General features: G+C 49.1%; 4 protein-coding genes across 4 annotated transcripts; 1 reads left to right on the top strand and 3 right to left on the bottom strand.

Annotated features, from left to right (window-relative positions):
- Window positions 1–329: 329 nt before the first annotated feature.
- Window positions 330–3,060, bottom strand: J7337_000264 (uncharacterized protein; the record flags this gene model as incomplete). Its single annotated transcript, XM_044818025.1, has 2 exons — window positions 330–1,355; window positions 1,408–3,060. The coding sequence occupies 2 exons, from the start codon at window positions 3,058–3,060 to the stop codon at window positions 330–332; spliced, it is 2,679 nt and encodes an 892-aa protein (XP_044685727.1).
- A 6,911-nt stretch (window positions 3,061–9,971) lies between these two features.
- Window positions 9,972–10,667, bottom strand: J7337_000263 (uncharacterized protein; the record flags this gene model as incomplete). Its single annotated transcript, XM_044818024.1, has 2 exons — window positions 9,972–10,148; window positions 10,272–10,667. The coding sequence occupies 2 exons, from the start codon at window positions 10,665–10,667 to the stop codon at window positions 9,972–9,974; spliced, it is 573 nt and encodes a 190-aa protein (XP_044685726.1).
- Window positions 10,668–11,892: 1,225 nt separating this feature from the next.
- Window positions 11,893–13,116, bottom strand: LET1 (26S protease regulatory subunit 8; the record flags this gene model as incomplete). The annotated part of the gene is made up of 2 exons (XM_044818023.1): window positions 11,893–12,827; window positions 12,882–13,116. The coding sequence occupies 2 exons, from the start codon at window positions 13,114–13,116 to the stop codon at window positions 11,893–11,895; spliced, it is 1,170 nt and encodes a 389-aa protein (XP_044685725.1).
- Window positions 13,117–14,900: 1,784 nt separating this feature from the next.
- J7337_000261 (uncharacterized protein) lies at window positions 14,901–18,359 on the top strand (the record flags this gene model as incomplete). Its single annotated transcript, XM_044818022.1, has 3 exons — window positions 14,901–15,087; window positions 15,151–17,879; window positions 17,931–18,359. 3 exons carry the CDS (start codon window positions 14,901–14,903, stop codon window positions 18,357–18,359), a joined length of 3,345 nt encoding a protein of 1,114 aa, XP_044685724.1.
- Between the last annotated feature and the right edge of the window lie 278 nt (window positions 18,360–18,637).

Below are 18,637 nucleotides of genomic sequence, written 5' to 3'. Positions count from 1 at the left end.
TTCATGATCCTACTATGCAAGTCCAATGATTCCAAGGTTGCTCCGTCCCGCCTCCGTCGTGCCTTTTTGTCCTACTATACAGAAGACCCTAAGAACCAATCATACTCATAGTAAGTATCAAGCCAAGGTCCCCTTGAACATGGATTTTTTATAATGTCCCTTTCGTAAGCATTGCATGCTCGCTGCGCTAGCCCCCTCATAGAATCATACGCAGCTGAACCATTAAACGCCTGTACCATCCATCCAGTTCCCGTGTGTTGCATTATTCCATGTGCCCTATGCAGATATGCTCCATAATAACCGTCACTTATTCGTGATGCATCCTGATCTTAGTGGCGGAGGCTGCCACTTCGTAGTCGTCCGTTTGGAGCGCTTGACGCTCGCTCATTCACCCTCGTTACCCATTCGAGGACTGTCTCATAGCAGAGAACGTACTGTCGCAGGCTCTGCACCATGCTGAGTCGTTGTTCTCGGAAATCCTCCACCGTCTTCTGGATAAGGTCCACGCTATCGTCGTATAGCCAGTCGATGTTGATGTTGGCACCGCCTCGAGCCACCTTTCTCTCCATGTTGGATCGCTGACCAGGGGTGAAAAAGTTAAAGTGCTTGGTAGAGCGGGGTGACATGTCCCCGTTTTCGCCCATATTGACATCTCCGTCATGATCACGAGATCGTACCGAATCCATCTTGGCCTGTCGCTGACGCTTCAACATATCAATAACACTGTCGACAGTGCAGAATGTTCCAGTACGACCACATCCAGCGGAACAGTGTACCAGCATTGGTCGTGCCCGAGAGTCGGCCTCGGGCTCATCGTACCATGTAATAGGGAGTGACTCAAGTGACGTAATCTTGGATCCCGCCACCGAAGAAGTCTCAACGGGCAGAGCAGAACGCTGCATAACATTGGCCAGCTCAACCAGCGCCAACAGGTGCGATGGCTGTGCAGGAGTACCAAAATCAGGCCATGACGGGAAATGCAAGTGAGTAATCTCTCGAATGGGCGCAAAAGGATGAGCGGTATGAGAGAGTGCAAACTTGCGGACGATCACGTAGGGGGTCTCTGCGGGGCCCTGAGTTGGTCTCGGTGTAGGTGTCGAAGACTCGAATGTTGTTGTGGTGTTTGCGCGCTTGCGTCCTTGTTCGCTGGCCGAAGCCGATGGCGTGTGATGGGAATCGGACCTATGCTTGTCGATGTCAAGAGATACCTTCTTCTCAGACAGAAGCTTCAGTCTAATGGCTCCAAAGTCTCTGCCCTTCCAGTAAGGATGACACTTGAGCTGCCCGCCTTCAGACTCTGCAGTCAACATGACGACTACACGCACATCTTGCTGCCAAATGACGGACCAAAAGTCCTGAATAGACGTTAGTAAGATTTTCGCATAGTGTAAGTGGCTTGCGACATACCTCGAAAGTGGCGGGGAGTGGTCCCTGAGTGGCGATGTACTGCTTGTTACTTCGGGAAGCTTTGAGGTGGCTTGCGTTGATGTAATCACATGAACCTTCAGGCTTCTCTTGCAACTTCACTCGAGCATGCTCGAAAGGCAAGATGTCTTTGTATCGATTCTTGACTCCCTTCTCAACACCGCAAAGCTGAACTTGACTTCGCTTGTCCTTGTTCTGAGGGTTGAAAGCCGCATATGCTGCCTTCATTCGAGATTGCTCATCAACCTCGATATGTAGGAACTTGTCTGAAACCTTCTTTCCATGGTCAGGCTTCGCGGCGGCCTCTCGTAGCCAACGGGGGAGGGAGGGTGAGTCAAGGGCTGTAGGTCGTGATACATCCAATTGGCCAACACCATCAGCCAAGTCCATGTTCTGACGAATGTTGGAAAAGAACGGGTTCACGTCATTGCTTGCATTGGGAAGCATGACTCCGCCGATGACAGGTGCAATTCCTCCATGGCCAGGGCCAGGTTTTCCAGGAGATCCAGTTGCGGATTGGTGATCGACCAGGTCAGGGAAGTTCTCCTGGAAAGAGTTGAAGCCGCCCTTGAGGATACAGGTGCCGCCGGCATACCCCTCACTCGTGAACTTCTTGATCATGTTCTGAGCGGTAATAGCATCGCGCTTGTCGGAAGCATGAGCATCATAAACAATGATGTAGTCAGTGTCGTTCCAAGTAGAGAACTTCTCAGAGTCAGAGCTAGTCTGGAAAGTCTGCTTGAGTTTCTGAATGTTGAAGGTGGCTCGCTTAAGAAGTGTAGTGGGTATGCAAAGGTTGAGAGCACCCTGAATTCTAGACTGAGCGAAGTTCTGCGATGATCGAAGGTCAAGAATAAGCAGTCTTTCAGGCTTCACACTCTGAAGAATATCCCGTAGCTGTTGGCCTGTGATCATGTGAGGCTGTCCTGGTTCCAGAGTTGCTGGTACTGTTGCAGAGCGTCTAATATCTCGAGCATCAGGAGGATCCGGGCGATGTTCCATTACAGATAGCCGAGGGTCGCGATCTTCAGATCGAGTTAGACTCGTTCTTTGCTGTGGAGATTCCATTGGCAGCGGGGAGTCGAATCGGGGCATGTTAAGAGCTGGAACATGGCCATATAGAGATGATTCAGAGTTACGCTTCGACTCTGATGACACATAGGCCGAGTCTCCTAGGCTATCCTGGTCCACATCCATTCGGCTGGCTGGTCGAACATTGGCAGAACTCAAGCCACGGCCAAAGGGCGATGGGCCGCCGGTGTCACTTCCATGGGTGTGCCATCTGGGAGGTCGAGGGCGCACAGGTGCAACTCCATTTGATGTCACTGACGGCTGAGCATAGTGACTGGTGGAGAGAGCAAACGACTTGCCCCGGTTGAAATCAGCCTGTCTCTTGAAGGCCTCGAACTCGGGATTTGCATCGAGAGGGACCTGCTTGGGAATCGCAGCCTGGAAAGATTTCACAGATGATGAAGGACTCCAATTCTCGTTAGGGAGTCCTGAGGAGGAGTCTCCACGTTCATTGGCTGACTCGACGATGAGGCCAAAATAGTTAGGGCTTGGTGATCTGTTGTCGGAGACCACGCGAGGCGAAAGCTTGGGCGGAGGGTGATTCTGGCCGACCGAGTAGGGCATCCGGGGAGAGGCGAGAGGAGTCGATGTTTTTGTTGACTTGGTTGGTCGGAGAGTCTGAGAGTGAGAATGGGAGTGGTTGATGTTATACGAATTAGATCGTGAGTGGGAAATATTATTAGAATGAGACTGTCCGCCGGGAGAGTGCCGTGCAGGAGTCTTCATGGTATAGTGTAATGGCGTCCGGTCGCCAGTCCTGGAATCATGCATAGCGAAGGCGTTGATCGGGGTAGTCGACGTCATCTCTGGAGACGCAGGGGTAAAGAGAGGCTGAGCGAGGCTCATAAGGCCATGGTGAAGAGGTCGAGAATTAGATTAAAGTGAGTGAGTGAGTAAGTGAGTAAGTGATGGATGGATGGATTGGGAAGAAGGGGACCTGGAGTTGGTTATATCGAGAATAGTAGTAGCTAATGGAAGTCTAGCTTCAGCTAAATAAGGGTCTCGGGGGGGCGAGGGGACCTAGGACCGAGAAGTGTAGTGTGGGAGTGAGTTAAGGCAACGCGAGGCAAGGCAAGGTAGATTAAAGAAATGCAAATGCGCCAGAGATAAAGATGAATGAATGGATGAACGAAGGCTACCCTCTCTTCCTTTAGGCTTGGCTAGGTCAAGAAGAGAAGCGGGCAGTTGGTGGGGTCTATGAATCCGATCCCTGGAAGACTTGGAAACAAGCCAAGAAGGGGGGGTGAGGGGCCCCTGGGCTGGCTGGGGGTGTCAACACCGGTAGGGGTCAGGGGGTGATGGCCTAAAACCCAGGGGGAGAGAGAGGTCAGAGGCTGCGACAGTAATAAATTAGACGGTAGCCGAATTTCAGATTCGAAGGGTCCTGGCGTACGTTACTGAGGATGCCCCCGACTTTTACTTAGTGCTGCCCAGACTCCAAGTCGGTGTAGAAGAAGCAGAAAGAGATGGTGTTGAGCTGAGAAGAGTTGAAATGAGTTCAGGGAGCACAGCAGAGAAGGCGTGTTGTATTGCTGTAACACACGTACAGAGCGTTCACAAGAACAAATGCAGCCTGCAGTGCTCGAAATGGTGATGAACGGTGGCAACAAGTTTATGGGTACACACACTCACACGCAGCCAGTGGTACATGCATACTGTGGAAAAACGCCGTTACCGTCGGGGTCAGTGGGATGGCGACGGTGGCGTCTCGCGGACGATGACGTGCGGTGGAGAAAGGAGGATCAGACAGAGGGACAATCAACAGCCAAAATGGGTGATGGAACGGAAAGAATTATTTCACCGTATTCAATGTTTGCCTTCTTAGATAATACTTATTAGACTTTAGAAACTCATAGACTAGACCAATCACTGTATCTTGACTCTCCTATATTAGAAATAGCCGCTCGCTGTTCGCATCCGTGGCGTTCATAATGTCCGAGGACACAGGTTTGTAATCCAAACCTGCAGCTGTCAAAATGGAATACGGTTCTCGACTGTACGTACCCTTGATTCTACCGTAACGTCCCCTGCAACCTACCGTATCGCATGTCCTCGTGCGTCAGCGTTGCAAGTGGAGTGAGTTCCTCTATGGGGAGACGAGAAAACGGACGGTACAGAAAAAAGAAGCAAAGCAGCCAAAACCTGGAAACCTCGCAGCCGAATCGTTCGATTCTACGATAAGATGGAAGTTATCACCAGATTCTGTGCCAGGGCTGAATGCAAGAAGGGGCCTGTTTATCCCACCCACCCAAAAAGCTGAAAGGAAGAAAGACAGAAACAAAAAGAGGCATTGAGAGAAGCATATCGTTACAGTAAGGTAGCCTAAGCTTTTTAGTCTGGTTACAGTCACCGACGTCGATCATGGCTACCGTATTGTACACCTGCACGTCAAAGTGCATAAACACTGGCAACTCCAAAGGGTCTCTTTTCTCCTGTGTCATTTATTCTCTCTTTGCTGAACCGGCGATCTCATAGTGGCATGTTTCGACTAGAACTGTGTGGGTGGTGCAAAAGAAAAGGAACCAACCAGTTGAACAGATAGCAAGCAATTCGATAATACTGCAGAAACAGCTCCCGGTGAGAACGGTCATTGGGAGTTAGGGGTGGTCGCGTGTAGTAAAGATCATCCAAGCGAATGGACACTTGCTTCTGCAGAAGGGGAGGGAGGGGAGGAAGAGACACCGGTCCGGAGTTGTGTGAGTGTGTGGTTTTTTGTTTCTGGTGCTGTTCGTTCAGGTGGGCAGAAGGACCCTTGAAGATCACTGATTTCGCAATTGCACGCTTGTCTTTACTTGTTGAAGTGTTTGGTTGATCTTTCGGTGGCTTCTGGCGGTGGAGGTTGAGGGAGGAGAGTTTGGTCGTACAACCTGGCCAATAGTTCAGGGTAATGGGTTCAGTATAGCTTCAGGTGATATAAACTCTGATAGGTATACTATCAATTAATTGATTCTAGGTATCAAACTCTTTTCTGTTCACAATGTCGTAGCAACTGCAGGTACTAACTAGCCTGACTGGCCTGGTAGAATAGGTATTATTGAAGCTTATTACGCAAGCTTCAACCAACGACGGTATCTCTCTCTCGTATTCTTACAACTGAGCACTATAATAGAGTTCATTCAAGCATGCAGATTCCATCATCTCTTTCCCCTGTCCCACGATGATCCAGATCATCTTCACACTTTCATCCCCCGCTGATGTTCATCCTCCCCTCACCCACTGTCTCTCGAATCCGTCACCATCTCTCGAGTCCTTCCCCCTGACTACATCGTCATTGCAGCGTCAAGGGTCCCCCACCTGGAAAGAAATAATGGAACGGGCGTGTATGCATCTGTTTGTCCGGGCTTGAACCAACCAGAAATCCGCGTGGCGCCGTCGTCAACGTCACTGACCCGCATCGGATTTTTGCTTCTTTTCTCCTCTGAATTATTATCTCCGCCTTTTCGTTCTCTGTCCATTTCGACATATGCCAACCTCCGTCTGAAAAGGTCGATAGAGTCTAGAACCAATCTGTTGCGAATCACGGTTTGTTTCGTACCTTTCAGCTCTTGGAGAATTGCGTGTTCAGATCTCGCGTCAACGGTCGTAAAGTCTGATGCCGAGTCTCGACCAGGTCTGTACGAAATTAAATGCTGCGGCATGACGTAGTTGATGAGACGTAGAGCAACCACCCATCCCACTTACGCTCACCGTTTTGACAATTACTGTAATTACTGTTGCACTCTGTAACGTCTTGACAACCCGCTCAGTAACGGAGTTTCAGCTGAAAAGCCATCCGCCCAAAGTGCAGAAGCTGAATCGGAGCCATGCCATCAATCCCGGCTTCGGCTAATGTCGAAAAACGGCTGCTCCTCCGCTAAGCGATTTGATCTTGTGTCTATGATTTTGTTTCAAGGCTGTCTGGGTCATGCTCTCTCCCTTGTTGCGAGATGATTTCAGGGACCGCTGCTTAGACTAAGTTAAGGCAGGCAAAGCTTGATACAGATATCAGAAACGTAATGCTCAATTATAAACAGGGGACTCGGGCTTATGCGAGGATTGCCTGATGCATGTCACTCCGACGCCCTTGTCCGAGTTGCGGACGAAGCTATCCAGCTTTTCGGTATTCCATATTCCACCGGCCGAAGCTTAACAAGCCTCAATTATCAACCAAGCCCTGTAAGAAACACAGTTAGTAGCTAGCTGCCGTTTCCTTACGGTTTCTGATTAGGGCATCTAACGGACGCTAAGAGCACACCCTTGCAGATGGAAGCCTCAGACATCAGACATCTTTTCTCACCGTCACGTACGTCTTTGCTCTCAATCCAATCCACATCGAAGGGCCTGGACCCTGAGATCATCCCCTCCATAACGGATAGATTATCAAATCAACTCTTTAACTAGGGTTGCACGCGAGTAGAGCAACTCATCAGCGGCTCTTGCGATTATTTCTAAACAAAGACCCAGCAAGCATGGCCTCAATCTTGAAAGGGCCAAGGAGGAAACAATCCCACTCAAGTCTTTGCGAACAAAATGCTCTCGGAGTGGAACTGTTCGAGTAGGAATCGAAAACTTTAATCGCTTACCGCTAGTTGTTCGCAAAAACATGGCGTTGATTTCCAACTTCAGCCAAGGCTGTGTGCCAACGAGACGCCGCCTTACAGTACTAGCCTCATCGAAGCAAGGCGGACCCTTGAATTTCTGACCTTTAGCATCTTGGGCGGGAGGGGCACGAGACGAGACTGACAACAAACTGGTGTTTTAGCCAGGAGATGCCTGACAGGGCCATATTCATCCCACTTTGACAGTTTGCCATGTTCAACAAACCTGCAGAATCGTTCCCACGGGATATGGATATCCAAAGACCCCACTGAAGTCTGACTTGAGTCTCGAACGCCTTGTGCGCCTTGTGCGATAGAGGCCTATGCTACCTCAGTGACGTACGATGGACCGTTCTCGATGCTCTCTGGCTGTGCTTCAGCTGAGCAACAACGCATAAGCCATGTGTTCTAGACACTGGGTATGACATCGTCGACTTTTGATGAGCCTCGTTCATATGGGAATTGTCATTGTCGATAATCAGTTGTGGTTCGGTCGAGACATAGTATCCCTGCCGTCGATGCGTCAAGGTGTGTCGATCATGCCAGACGGTGTTGACACGAGGCAGTTCGGTTTCTAAATAAGGCAGGAAGAATTAAATGCAGTTTTAATTGATTACATGGCCTCTGTGGCAGCCACTCGGGTGGGATGTGGGAGTTGAGAGTCCTCCATTCCGACTGGTTGTATAACCTCGAGATGGGTGGTACCCTAGCCTTAGTCTTTGTTCTTCAAAATCAGGGAGGACAGAATCACTCCCAATGATATTTTCTGCAGTTGATACTTTTCCTATGTCTATGAGAGACGTCATGGTGGACTGTTGTGAATGATTTGTACCGCTTTGAGTGCTCAGTCCGAGGGCCGTTTGTCCAGCGTCATTCGTGCCAAAGCTATTCCAAAGCTATCCGATATAGGAACTATCCCGACACTATGCTTCGATTATGCACTTGAGCTTGTATGTTTTCGAAGAAGCTAGTCTATCTCGCACATTTTGTTCCTGTCTGGTCCAGAGCTAGTTCGGCCCGTCAGAGTCACTACATCACCGATGGCCAACTGACTCGTAACCGCCTACTCGACAGTCCGTCACAAGCATATCACCAAAAACACCTACATATTAAGATCACGATTTGACCCAAAGCCTCAATCCTCGATCCTTGTCGCCGCCAGAGAATCAACTCATACCAAATGCCCAAACGGTCATCCTCATCTTGATCACAAAATAAAAGCATCGGGCCTCACCGGTAGAGCTGTCAGCTGACCCAAGCACTTCTACACGTGCGCTGGAAATACCTGTTTTTTGCTGGAAATACCAAGCTTCGAATGTTGTTCTAGATTCGAGCATTAATCTGTTTAGCGTGACACGCGACTCGAGCTCTTGAAACTATGGCAGTTGTCGGGGGGGCCGAGCGGCGTCTGATAGAGCTCAAGTGGGACGGAACGACACGTCTTGATCGTCTATTTGGACGTTTTGAACGATTAAAAACGCCATGGCTGGTCACTGACATGTAGGGAGACTTGATAGTACAGAAAAAAAGAGGAAATAGTGGTCAGTCTCCATAGAATTCGTGTAATTATATGCCCAACGATGAGTATATCTACATGACTTCATTGAGGATGAAGATCAGAGACCCAAAGCTTGAACCTCAGGGTAATAAATTAGCCGTAAGACGCCTAGACTCAACATCATATACGAAGCCTTCACATAACATAGTGTTTTGCATTTTATAGGCTTTGTCATCTGAACGATCTCACCAGTCGCAGCTGAAAGCTGAAGACTCATGTTCCTGTTCTTGGCATTGTAAGCCTGAGTTCCTGAGCGATAGTACAAGATACTTCATATCCTCGTGTTCGACAGGTCACATCGGATACCAAGACTGAGCTGAAAGTTTGCTGACAGGGACTGTTTCCCTCATGAGTCGTCAAACCAACCACAGAGCATTAAGCTCAAGCCACAAACTCGAACTCTTCCACCAGCACCTCCAGAGTGCAAATCTGAAACATATCTCTAAAGCTGCCCCTCGCACCATGGCAACTACCTTCCTCCAGCATGACTCTCCAGCCAAGGTCTCATCACCTGCTGACTTCCAACCTCGCCTGTTCCCTGAAAATTGGACCTTTGGCTGAACTAAGACTTACACGCGATCCATGATTCAGATGTCAGCGGAGCGATCGCTCCGACACAAGGGCGTGAGACTGCTAAAAAAGAAAAGCCAATCGGCCAGCTGATGCTATTCGAGACAATTCGCATGATGTTATGAAGTTCTTACCGTATTCAGCGTATGCGTTTCAGAAATCACCGTTTTGTCGATGCAAGGGCGAGAAAAAGTTGACTCTTATCCACCAACTGGGGCAACATTGTGGTATTCTTAGACCATACCATCATAAGCCTACTAAATGTATCATAATCATAGGCTTATAGCCTAAAGCTCAGACTTGGGTTGCATAAACTCATCGTAAGAATAGATGTGCACATTCCTCTTTTATTCTTGCATCCAGGTTCAGTGATGGGGTGACAGTTCAAAGAGCCTTCGTCTGTGTGTCAAGAGGCTCGCAAGCTCTATCTGACACATCTTTCATGACCGATACGAACTTGTTACTGTCATCTAAGGTGGGCGAAATCATCATTGCCAGCTGCTCTGCTTGACTCTTCTGCTCTTTAACCCTGAGATACAGATTTCTTGAACATTGATAATGCTCGGCCTCCCTTATCAGGATCATGAATATCGACAGTAGACATATACAACTATTCTCTCGATTTGGCATGTCTTCAAAGGTTCATCAAATTGGCAATCGAGAAGTTTACACTCAACCCTGGGTGTATTCGTACTGAACGTAAGCTCTATTTACATGCCAGATCTGGCCTTGAGTGACCGAACAGTGGTGCCAACTTGTCCATACACCATTCAGGGAACATGCGCTATACATCTCAACGCATACCCGCCAAATCTGCCATCCATCCCGCCGTCGAAATCGTCTTCTCCCTCACGGTCGAATGAAGCCATGATGTCGTCGTTGGTCATCTCTCTGCATCGGCTTAGTAGCTGGTACCGAGATGTTTCTGTCCACGAGATCAGAGTTACCTAATGAGTAGTCAGTGCTTCTATTCAATATTTTCATCGACATCTTAAGAGTCTTACCGAACAATTCGAGTCTCGGCGAGTGCAGATGTGAGATCGAGGATATCGTCAGTTTCGGGGGAGTACTGCATCATCTGTTTGCTTCCCCTCTTCGACGTCTTCCTGTGTTCCCACAGTCGGCTCCTGCGTCTTTGTTTCCTGGGTATGTTTCTTGCGCTTCTCCATATCTTCTTGTATCCAAGCCCCGAAAAACTTTTGAAATTGTTCTTCTTCACCCTCGCGCAACAGTGAGCGAAAAACACGGATTTCATCTTTGATGAGTAATACCAACTCTTTGTCGGGATCTTCGATATTAGACCCAGTCCAGGGTTTGGGAACTTTCTGCTCCTGGTTCGATAGCTTCGGGGCTTCTACCTTCTGATCGTTCTCGAATGGTGCTTCAATTTTGGGTGCAGTGTTCTCAAGGCTGTTGTTCTTGGGCGGCGTGTTCAGCCCGGCTTCTTCTTTGGAAGGGCTGGACATCGTCAAAGAGCCACGGAGAATGTCGCCGTGATACTGGATATTCGTTATTAGATCAAAGGATGAAAGAATGGTGGTGTGATAATGGAGGATGGGAAATACCTTCATGTGTTGTTAGACTTTCAACCGTGCGGGAGAGAGATAAAGAGAGCCAGTGATTCAAGGAGTAAAATGCGGATATGTCAACACTGGTCTGCAGTTGAAGCTGCACAACGAATCATAGCTATGCATAGTTAGGCACCGGTAAAGAACTTCTCTGTGAACAATCTCCTGTTATCCATGGCTATTGTCTTTAAGCATCGTTTCTCAATTATTGTCTCTATGTCTCTTCACATCTCCCTCTCATGCATCTTTAACTGCGCGTACCTGGCGAATCACACTAGTATTCCTTCATTTGCTGCCTTATATTGGATCCCTTCTACCCCTAGCATCACTTCAACCTCACTAAGCTAGTAACGAAGCAGATGGCTTACAGTGCTGCCGGTTGAATCAAGGCTGGTCCGACCAGCATGCAGTTTGGGATCAGGGGGATATTGAAGGAAATCCAAAACTGCTGCACAGGATGGCTCCGGTTGTAATAAAAGATGCATGATATAGCACAACGAAATTTGTAAAAGTTATTCAAGATTTGGGGTCTATATCCGAAGCTTAGGTTATATCATCATAAACTCGGCATACGGAACCCTAAACTCATCATAAGCCCTGATTCTAAGCATGAGATGCCATACTTCCAAGTTCCAGTGCTCTTGTCGAGGAGGATCTGGAAGCTGGCATGGATGACTTTGTATTTGGAAGCAAAGCAGGACGAGAACTGCACTCGACAGCTCTCAAGTTAGGACGTACAGGAGTCAAGTTCCAAGACAGGGGTCAGTAAGATCAAGATCAGACAGACTTCATCAATACTATATCTGTTCCAAACATTGGCCTCTCAAAAGTCACATGCGAACCTCGCCGGGTCAAAATCACGAAGAAATCAACCAGATTATTATTGGGCTATCATTCACATGTACTGAGTTATGATATATGCACAAACATCACATATCAACTTGTATCGCTTGAGATCGTTGTTTCCATTATGGTACAATCTTCTATCCTTACAACTCCGCTCCCGCTGTCATGACCCAACCCATCTATGAACGACCAGGCTCTGTTGCGAACCCAGCAGGTTAACCAGCAGCAGAGACAAGAATACGGATAAATATAAGAACGCCCCTTGTTGCAGTTTTTCTCACTTCCAAAGCTTGCCAAGAGACACCTCCTTATCGTCGTGCTTGTTGAGAATCTTTGCCGTGGCAAGCTCAAAATCTTCTTGTGTGACGTGCACTCTTCGCTCTCGGAGAGCGTACATGCCTGCTTCCGTACACACACCCTTCAGCTCAGCACCAGAGCACCCGTTCATCTTTTCCGCGATCTTGGTGAGGTTGATACCACGGGTGAGGTTCATCTTGCGGCTGTGAATGCGGAGAATATCCGCTCGGGCCTCGACGCTGGGCGGGGGGAACTCGATCTTTCGGTCAATACGTCCTGGGCGCAGGAGGGCGGGGTCGAGAATGTCAAGACGATTGGTGGCCATGATGACCTTGATGTTCTTAGTAGGTTCGAAACCATCCAGCTGGTTCAGCAACTCAAGCATAGTTCGCTGGACTTCAGAGTCTCCTCCTGAAGAACCCTCCACTCGTGAGGAACCAATACTGTCGATTTCGTCCATGAAGATGATGGATGGGGCGTGCTCTCGAGCCATGACGAAGAGTTCTCGCACCATTCGACTACCCTCACCAATGTACTTCTGGACCAGTTCGGAACCTGACACTCGGATGAATTTACAGGCAGTGTGGTGAGCAACAGCTCGTGCCAGTAGTGTCTTTCCAGTACCAGGGGGGCCATATAGCAAGACACCCTTGGGTTGTGCAATTCCAAGAGACTCGAAGAGCTCAGGGTGCTTAAGACCAAGTTCGATAACTTCCTTGATCTCCTTGATCTGCTGGTCCAAACCACCAATCATGTCGTATGTGCTGTCGGGAACCTTCTCTACCATCATGAGGGAGACAAGAGGATCGACGGAGGAGGGGAGCATCTTCTCGAGTTTATAGCTATCGGAAAGGAGGGTGACTCGCTTTCCTGGTGTGAGCTTGCCGATATCAACACTATCCGACACATCGACCACTGAAAAAACGTTAGTATTCAGTATCCGAAGCTAGATGAACTGGTTAAGCATACCATATTTGCCCTCAGGGTGAACTTTAACCAAAATCTTCTTGGTGCTCATGACCTTGACGACTTCTCCGACATAGGAACCAGGCTGTTGCAACAGACCCAACTCTTCCCTCAACAATCGCACGCGGGAGTTGTAGTCATTTCTCTGAGCTTCGAGGCGGCGAAGCGCGGCTTGTCCCTTAAGGATCTCAAGCTTCATAGCCTCGATCTTGTTGTGGTAGTACTCGTCGAGCGCCATCTTTGGCGAAGCTCCCTTGACGTCAGGGAAACGAGCTGATAGAGATTGTTCGGGGGTATAGATATGTAAGATTTGGCACGATTGCCAGATTTACGGGTTCGGGTGGAGGCGGAGATAGTGATGCGTGTCGGGGATTGGGTGTGTTGGCGATGGTTTGCGATGAGGTTGAAGCTCGATGACAAGGCTACAGCTTGTCTCGTAATCCTCCAGAGCGAATGAGCGCACGGGCCAAGCAGGTGGGAGCTGCCCGAAGGTCGGCGCTATGTTGTGCCGTCGTCCGGGCGACTACAGGTGTAGGGTAAGTCCTACAGAAGGTTTGGTTGGGACCATTGTGATGGAACTAGCCGAGAATTGCATGTTGCGTGTTCTTCAGTGGTGTGTGGGATCAAAAGTATGGCCTGTGGTAGCCGAGCATGGTTTCTTTTGCATGCCGAGTCTCTGTGTGAAATGTCGAGTCTTTCAAGGGCCGTTTCATTGTGTCAAGCTCTCATAGTCTACAACGTCGTCAAGTGTACAGTCTCATGGCTGCCACTCATAGTGGAACTCAACCATCCACAGCGCTCTCTGCCGCGTTACCCCCACTGAGACACACTAGACCGCTTAGGAGTTGATGCAAGGCTCATCGAAGCTGACATGACATCGGCTGTTAAGGTATCAAGATATGGTTTAGGGAAGAAGATGGATCAGCACCCGGCTAAGGCGGATGAGTCTGTTCTCTTGGCCCATGATCATCTTCGGAGTACCTAGAAATTCGGACATCTCATCGATTACCTTCGGTACCCCTCTGTTGATCAAGGTCAACTGTCGTGCTAAGAGCCGCCTGTCTGCTACCAACCAAGACCCTGGGGATGCATAATGACGTCGAATCATTGGACGAGGTTGAACACGCGCAAGGTGCGATAAGACACACTAAGCTGTCATGGGGAAGGTTGGTTGATCACGAGCTGCGAGCTTGGCTAAGGTGGACCAGGCAAAGGAGCTAGACTAGGGGCTGATGCTGTCGATGTCGATGGTCTAGCTTGTTTATCGTCTTATGTACATATCCAGACTCGATTTGTGAGAGACAGAGAGAGTGCTCCATCGATTTTGAGTTGGATACGGCTACAGTACAGTAAAGTTTGTATCCGTAGACTACCATACAGTAAACTTTCTTTGTGTTCAGCTATGGAACGGACCTGAAAACCCATTCCTTCTTCCCCCCGTAAAATAAAAAGAGTCAATTGTGCACTCTCTGCCTTGATTCCTTCTTTGCGCAGCCTGTTGCGCTTTCTTGGAAAGCTCGCTGCAGCTCGAGTAACATCACTTTACCAGATACTTACTTGGTTGCTTGCTCGGAGACTCCGTCCATCTCTTTTCCCTCATCAACTCTCCCTCTCCCTCTCTCTTTTGACCTTGTCCAGAAAAGAAACAAATTCCAGCTCGTCTCAGTTTTGGTCTCTCATCTCAAATTTCAATCCCAACTGAGCACAGTCCAGTCCGAGGAGCCTGTCCCGCTGCCCAATCCTTCGTCTCATCGCGATTCTTGGTTGCTTGGGCCGTTTTGATCTTCGCGTCGCATCGTCTGTACGACTTTCTCGGCGCTGCATCGTGACATTGGCATGCTCGGCATTCCCTCTTTTTTCTCAAGTATAGAGATAGGTACAGCTTACGTCTGGTCGCATCTGTGAGCTTGTGTCTTATTTATTGCCTTCTCTTGTTTGTTCACCTTTTTGCATCAAACAATAGTTTCTTGTGATAAAAGTCGCCTATTACTCGACTGTTGATTGCAGTACCACTGTTCCACTATGGATCCCTCGAGACGGGAGAGCTCGACGACTGGGCATCAACTTGGCGACTCGTCTGGCAATGCATCTCCGTCGGATACGCGTCATCCGCTTGCCCAGGCCGAATCTGCCGTTCTTCGCGAAGCAGAGGGCTTGTCAGAAAGCTTCCAGTCCACTGACACTGTGCGGCGGAGACCGGAGGGTTATGGTAGGTTCCATGATCTATGCCTTTTCTTGGCGAGAGACCGGGGTTAATTTTAAATATTCCTAGGCTCGATAAGCGGTCCAGCTGCTTCAGGTTCAGCTCAACGATCAAAAGAGACGTCTCAAGAGCGCAGCTCGGCTCGTGCTACCCAATCTTCACGTCCTGCAAGAGGCCCGGAGAGAATGCGATCTGCCACTCGACTACGAAAGCCACCAATGCCTCGACGCCCATCCTCGAACACGCCTTATCGCGGCGGTGTTTTCTCAGCCGATGACGATGTACACGAGGTAGAGGCCGATGCCGCCGAACGTCAACAATCATATCGTCGACGACCACAGCTCTCGACCCAACTCTCTCGAGTTCAATCGCGCACGAACGAAGATGAAGAAAATGAAGACACCAACGATGATAATGGCGAATCGACCGAGAGCCCTGCTGAAGCACAAGGAGATGAAGAAGAGACTACACCAGTCGAGGGCCAGGACGACTCAGATAGCGACGTCAGTGAAGCCGAGAGCTTCACCCTCAAGGACAGACAGCAGGCCATCAACCAGACTCACCCCTTCGGTATTCGTGTATGGAAGCCAGCATTGTACAAGAAGGATCGTTCAATTCAGAAGTTTGCACAGGCAGACATTCATTCAGCGCCTGGTGGAAGAGTGAGCAGCTGGCTTCTAGCTTTCAATCTGCTCTGGACCCTTCTGTTTGGTTGGTGGTTGGCTTCGTTTGCAGCTATTGGGGCCATCGTATGTCTGCTCTTTTCTGCTGCTCCTAGTGGGAGAGAGTACGGAAGAGTACTATGGGGTCTCGCAGGATATCTGTTCTACCCCTTTGGTAAGTTTGTCCGCCTGGAAAAGGACGAGACCTATATGGACGAGGACCAAGATGAAGGACGCAGCATTTCTGAATACGAGCAATGGCAAAGCGGAGACCTAGAATACGGCCGATTGTTCTTTGGACCTGATCGCAATCGCTCAATTGTCGGACGTTCGAGAAGAAGTATTGATTCTGAGCCTAGCGAGACAGAGAGCTTGCTTGGACGTGGCCGACGTGGTGAATCCTCTGAGCTTCCTCCCCGAGTCAAGAGACGACTTTTTGGACGTGGCCAGTGGAATATTGGCCGTGTCATCTTTTTCATCTTCTTCTACTGTCTCATCTCGCCTTCGCTTCTCCTTGTATCCGGTATTTGTTGGTTCTTGGTTTTCTGGATCCCCATGGGCAAGGCTACATTCTTGCTGTTTGACCACCTCCGACGTCATCCCCTGGCTTTGTCTTTTGAGACCGATATTAGATATATCCGTGAAGATGATGGCCCGAGCTCTTCAGTCCTCCTCTGCACATACCGTGCTGTAGGAACTCGATACTGGAAGTACACTGTTGATGGTACCAATATCTTCCTCATCAACCTCATGGTTGTCGTCGTCTTTGTTATCGCGGATTGGATTGTCCTTGAGGGCATCTTCCATGTTGAAGGATTCATTACATCTCCAGCCTTCCTCTTCTGTGCTGGACTCCTGTCTATCATCCCTCTGGCTTACTTCATCGGACAAGCTGTTGCATCGATCTCGGCTCAGTCTTCGATGGGTGTGGGTGCCGCCATCAACGCTTTTTTCGCAACTGTTGTTGAAGTCTTCCTCTACTGTGTTGCTCTTACTCAAGGCAAGGGACAGCTCGTTGAGGGAAGTATTGTGGGAAGCATTTTCGCAGGTATCCTGTTCTTGCCGGGCATTTCCATGTGCTTCGGTGCTATTAAGCGAAAGACACAGCGCTTCAACGCCAGGTCTGCCGGTGTGACATCAACCATGTTGCTGTTCGCTATCGTTGGCGCCTTTGGTCCTACTCTGTTCTACCAAATCTACGGCACCCATGAGCTCAACTGCATGGACTGCGAGGACTACAACACCGGCGAAAATAGAGACTGTCGTCGCTGCTACTTCAGCCAAGCTCCTTCACTCAGCGACAGGTTCTACTTGGAGGCTGTTCGACCTTACTGTTACATGGCAGCAGCCATGTTGTTCTTCTCATACTTGATTGGTCTATGGTTCACTCTTCGAACTCACGCTGCCGTCATCTGGAACGCAGAGGTCGAGGAGAAGCGACATGAAGAACATATGCATTCATCCAGCCTTCGCACTTCTCAAGTTCACAGCCATCCTCATACTCACTCTCAAAACACCGCCGAGACCAGTAGTGCTGATGTTCGCGATACTCAACTTTACAAGCGTATTCTGGGACAGTCTCTTAAGCAGTCTGGCTACACAGAAGACCTTTCTCGTCAGAGCTCTATAACCGGACAGACCGCCCCTGCCAATGGCTCAGCTTCGACACCCCATGTTGTGCCTCCTAAATCCAGCGGCGGTGACCAATCTCGCTCTGCTCTTCATGTCCCTGGTCTGAGTGATGCCGACAACAAGATCCTCCAACGCGAGGTGACTGAGATTGCTGCCGCGGCTGCGACAATTGCCTCCCGCGAACGCATGTCACGAAAGCCATCAACTGTACCCCCCACTCATGCTCCCGGCGCTCGTCCTTCTGCGAGCCGTCAACACACCCACACGCATGCCGAGACTGAGGGCCCTGCTACTGAAGCTCACCAAGCACATGGCGGTCACGACGCGCCCAACTGGAGTCGTGCCAAGAGTTCCATCATCCTTCTTGGAGCAACTGTTCTGTATGCAATTATCGCTGAAATTTTGGTTGATACTGTGGATGTTGTTTTGGAAAGCTTCTCGATTGATCAAAAGTTCCTTGGTATCACCTTGTTCGCCCTTGTTCCCAACACTACGGAGTTTTTGGTAAGTAGTTTTGTTCGCCTTATTTAACGGAAAATTGCTAATCAACCCTAGAACGCCATCTCCTTCGCTATGAACGGAAACATTGCACTCTCTATGGAGATTGGTTCGGCTTACGCTCTGCAAGTATGTCTGCTCCAAATCCCTGCACTCGTCTTCTACTCGGCCTTCTGGCCAGGTGTCCCAGAGGGTGGTGACCCGGCGCTGTATACTTTCTCGCTTCTCTTCCCCCAGTGGGATCTTGTCACTGTCATTCTGTGCGTATTCTTGCTGAGCTACATGTACGGTGAGGGAAAGAGTAACTACTTCAAGGGCAGCATTCTTATGTTGACCTACTTGGTTGTCGTCATTGGCTATTACTTCAGTGGATTTACGGATGATGCTATGGGCATGGAGCGATTCGACGTCATGGGAGCTGATGGTAAATACCAGAGCTACAAGACAATTGGTAGATCGACGAAGGGTATGGCATTCCCAGCATGAGTTGCTGGTTGGTGAGAAAGGGGTTGAGTAGTTGTATGGGGAGAATGTGCATTTACATGGACTGTTAATACTGGACGAACATACACTACATCATACACATAGTACATCCGATGAGCCCTTGATTTGAGGGCTTGCATTGTTTGGTGTTTTATACTTTCAAGAAGGTTGATTGTTTTTGGCGCGTCATTGAGTTATGAGCATTGGGAATATGATGGATTTTATTATGGACTCGTCATTGTAAGGTGTTAACATCTGGATGTAGTCTTTCCTCACTATTG

The sequence above is a fragment of the Fusarium musae genome, chromosome 1, assembly GCF_019915245.1.
Source record: "Fusarium musae strain F31 chromosome 1, whole genome shotgun sequence".
Classification (NCBI taxonomy): domain Eukaryota; kingdom Fungi; phylum Ascomycota; class Sordariomycetes; order Hypocreales; family Nectriaceae; genus Fusarium; species Fusarium musae.
Note: the sequence above shows the minus strand (reverse complement) of the source record. Positions and strands in the feature narration are given on the sequence as shown.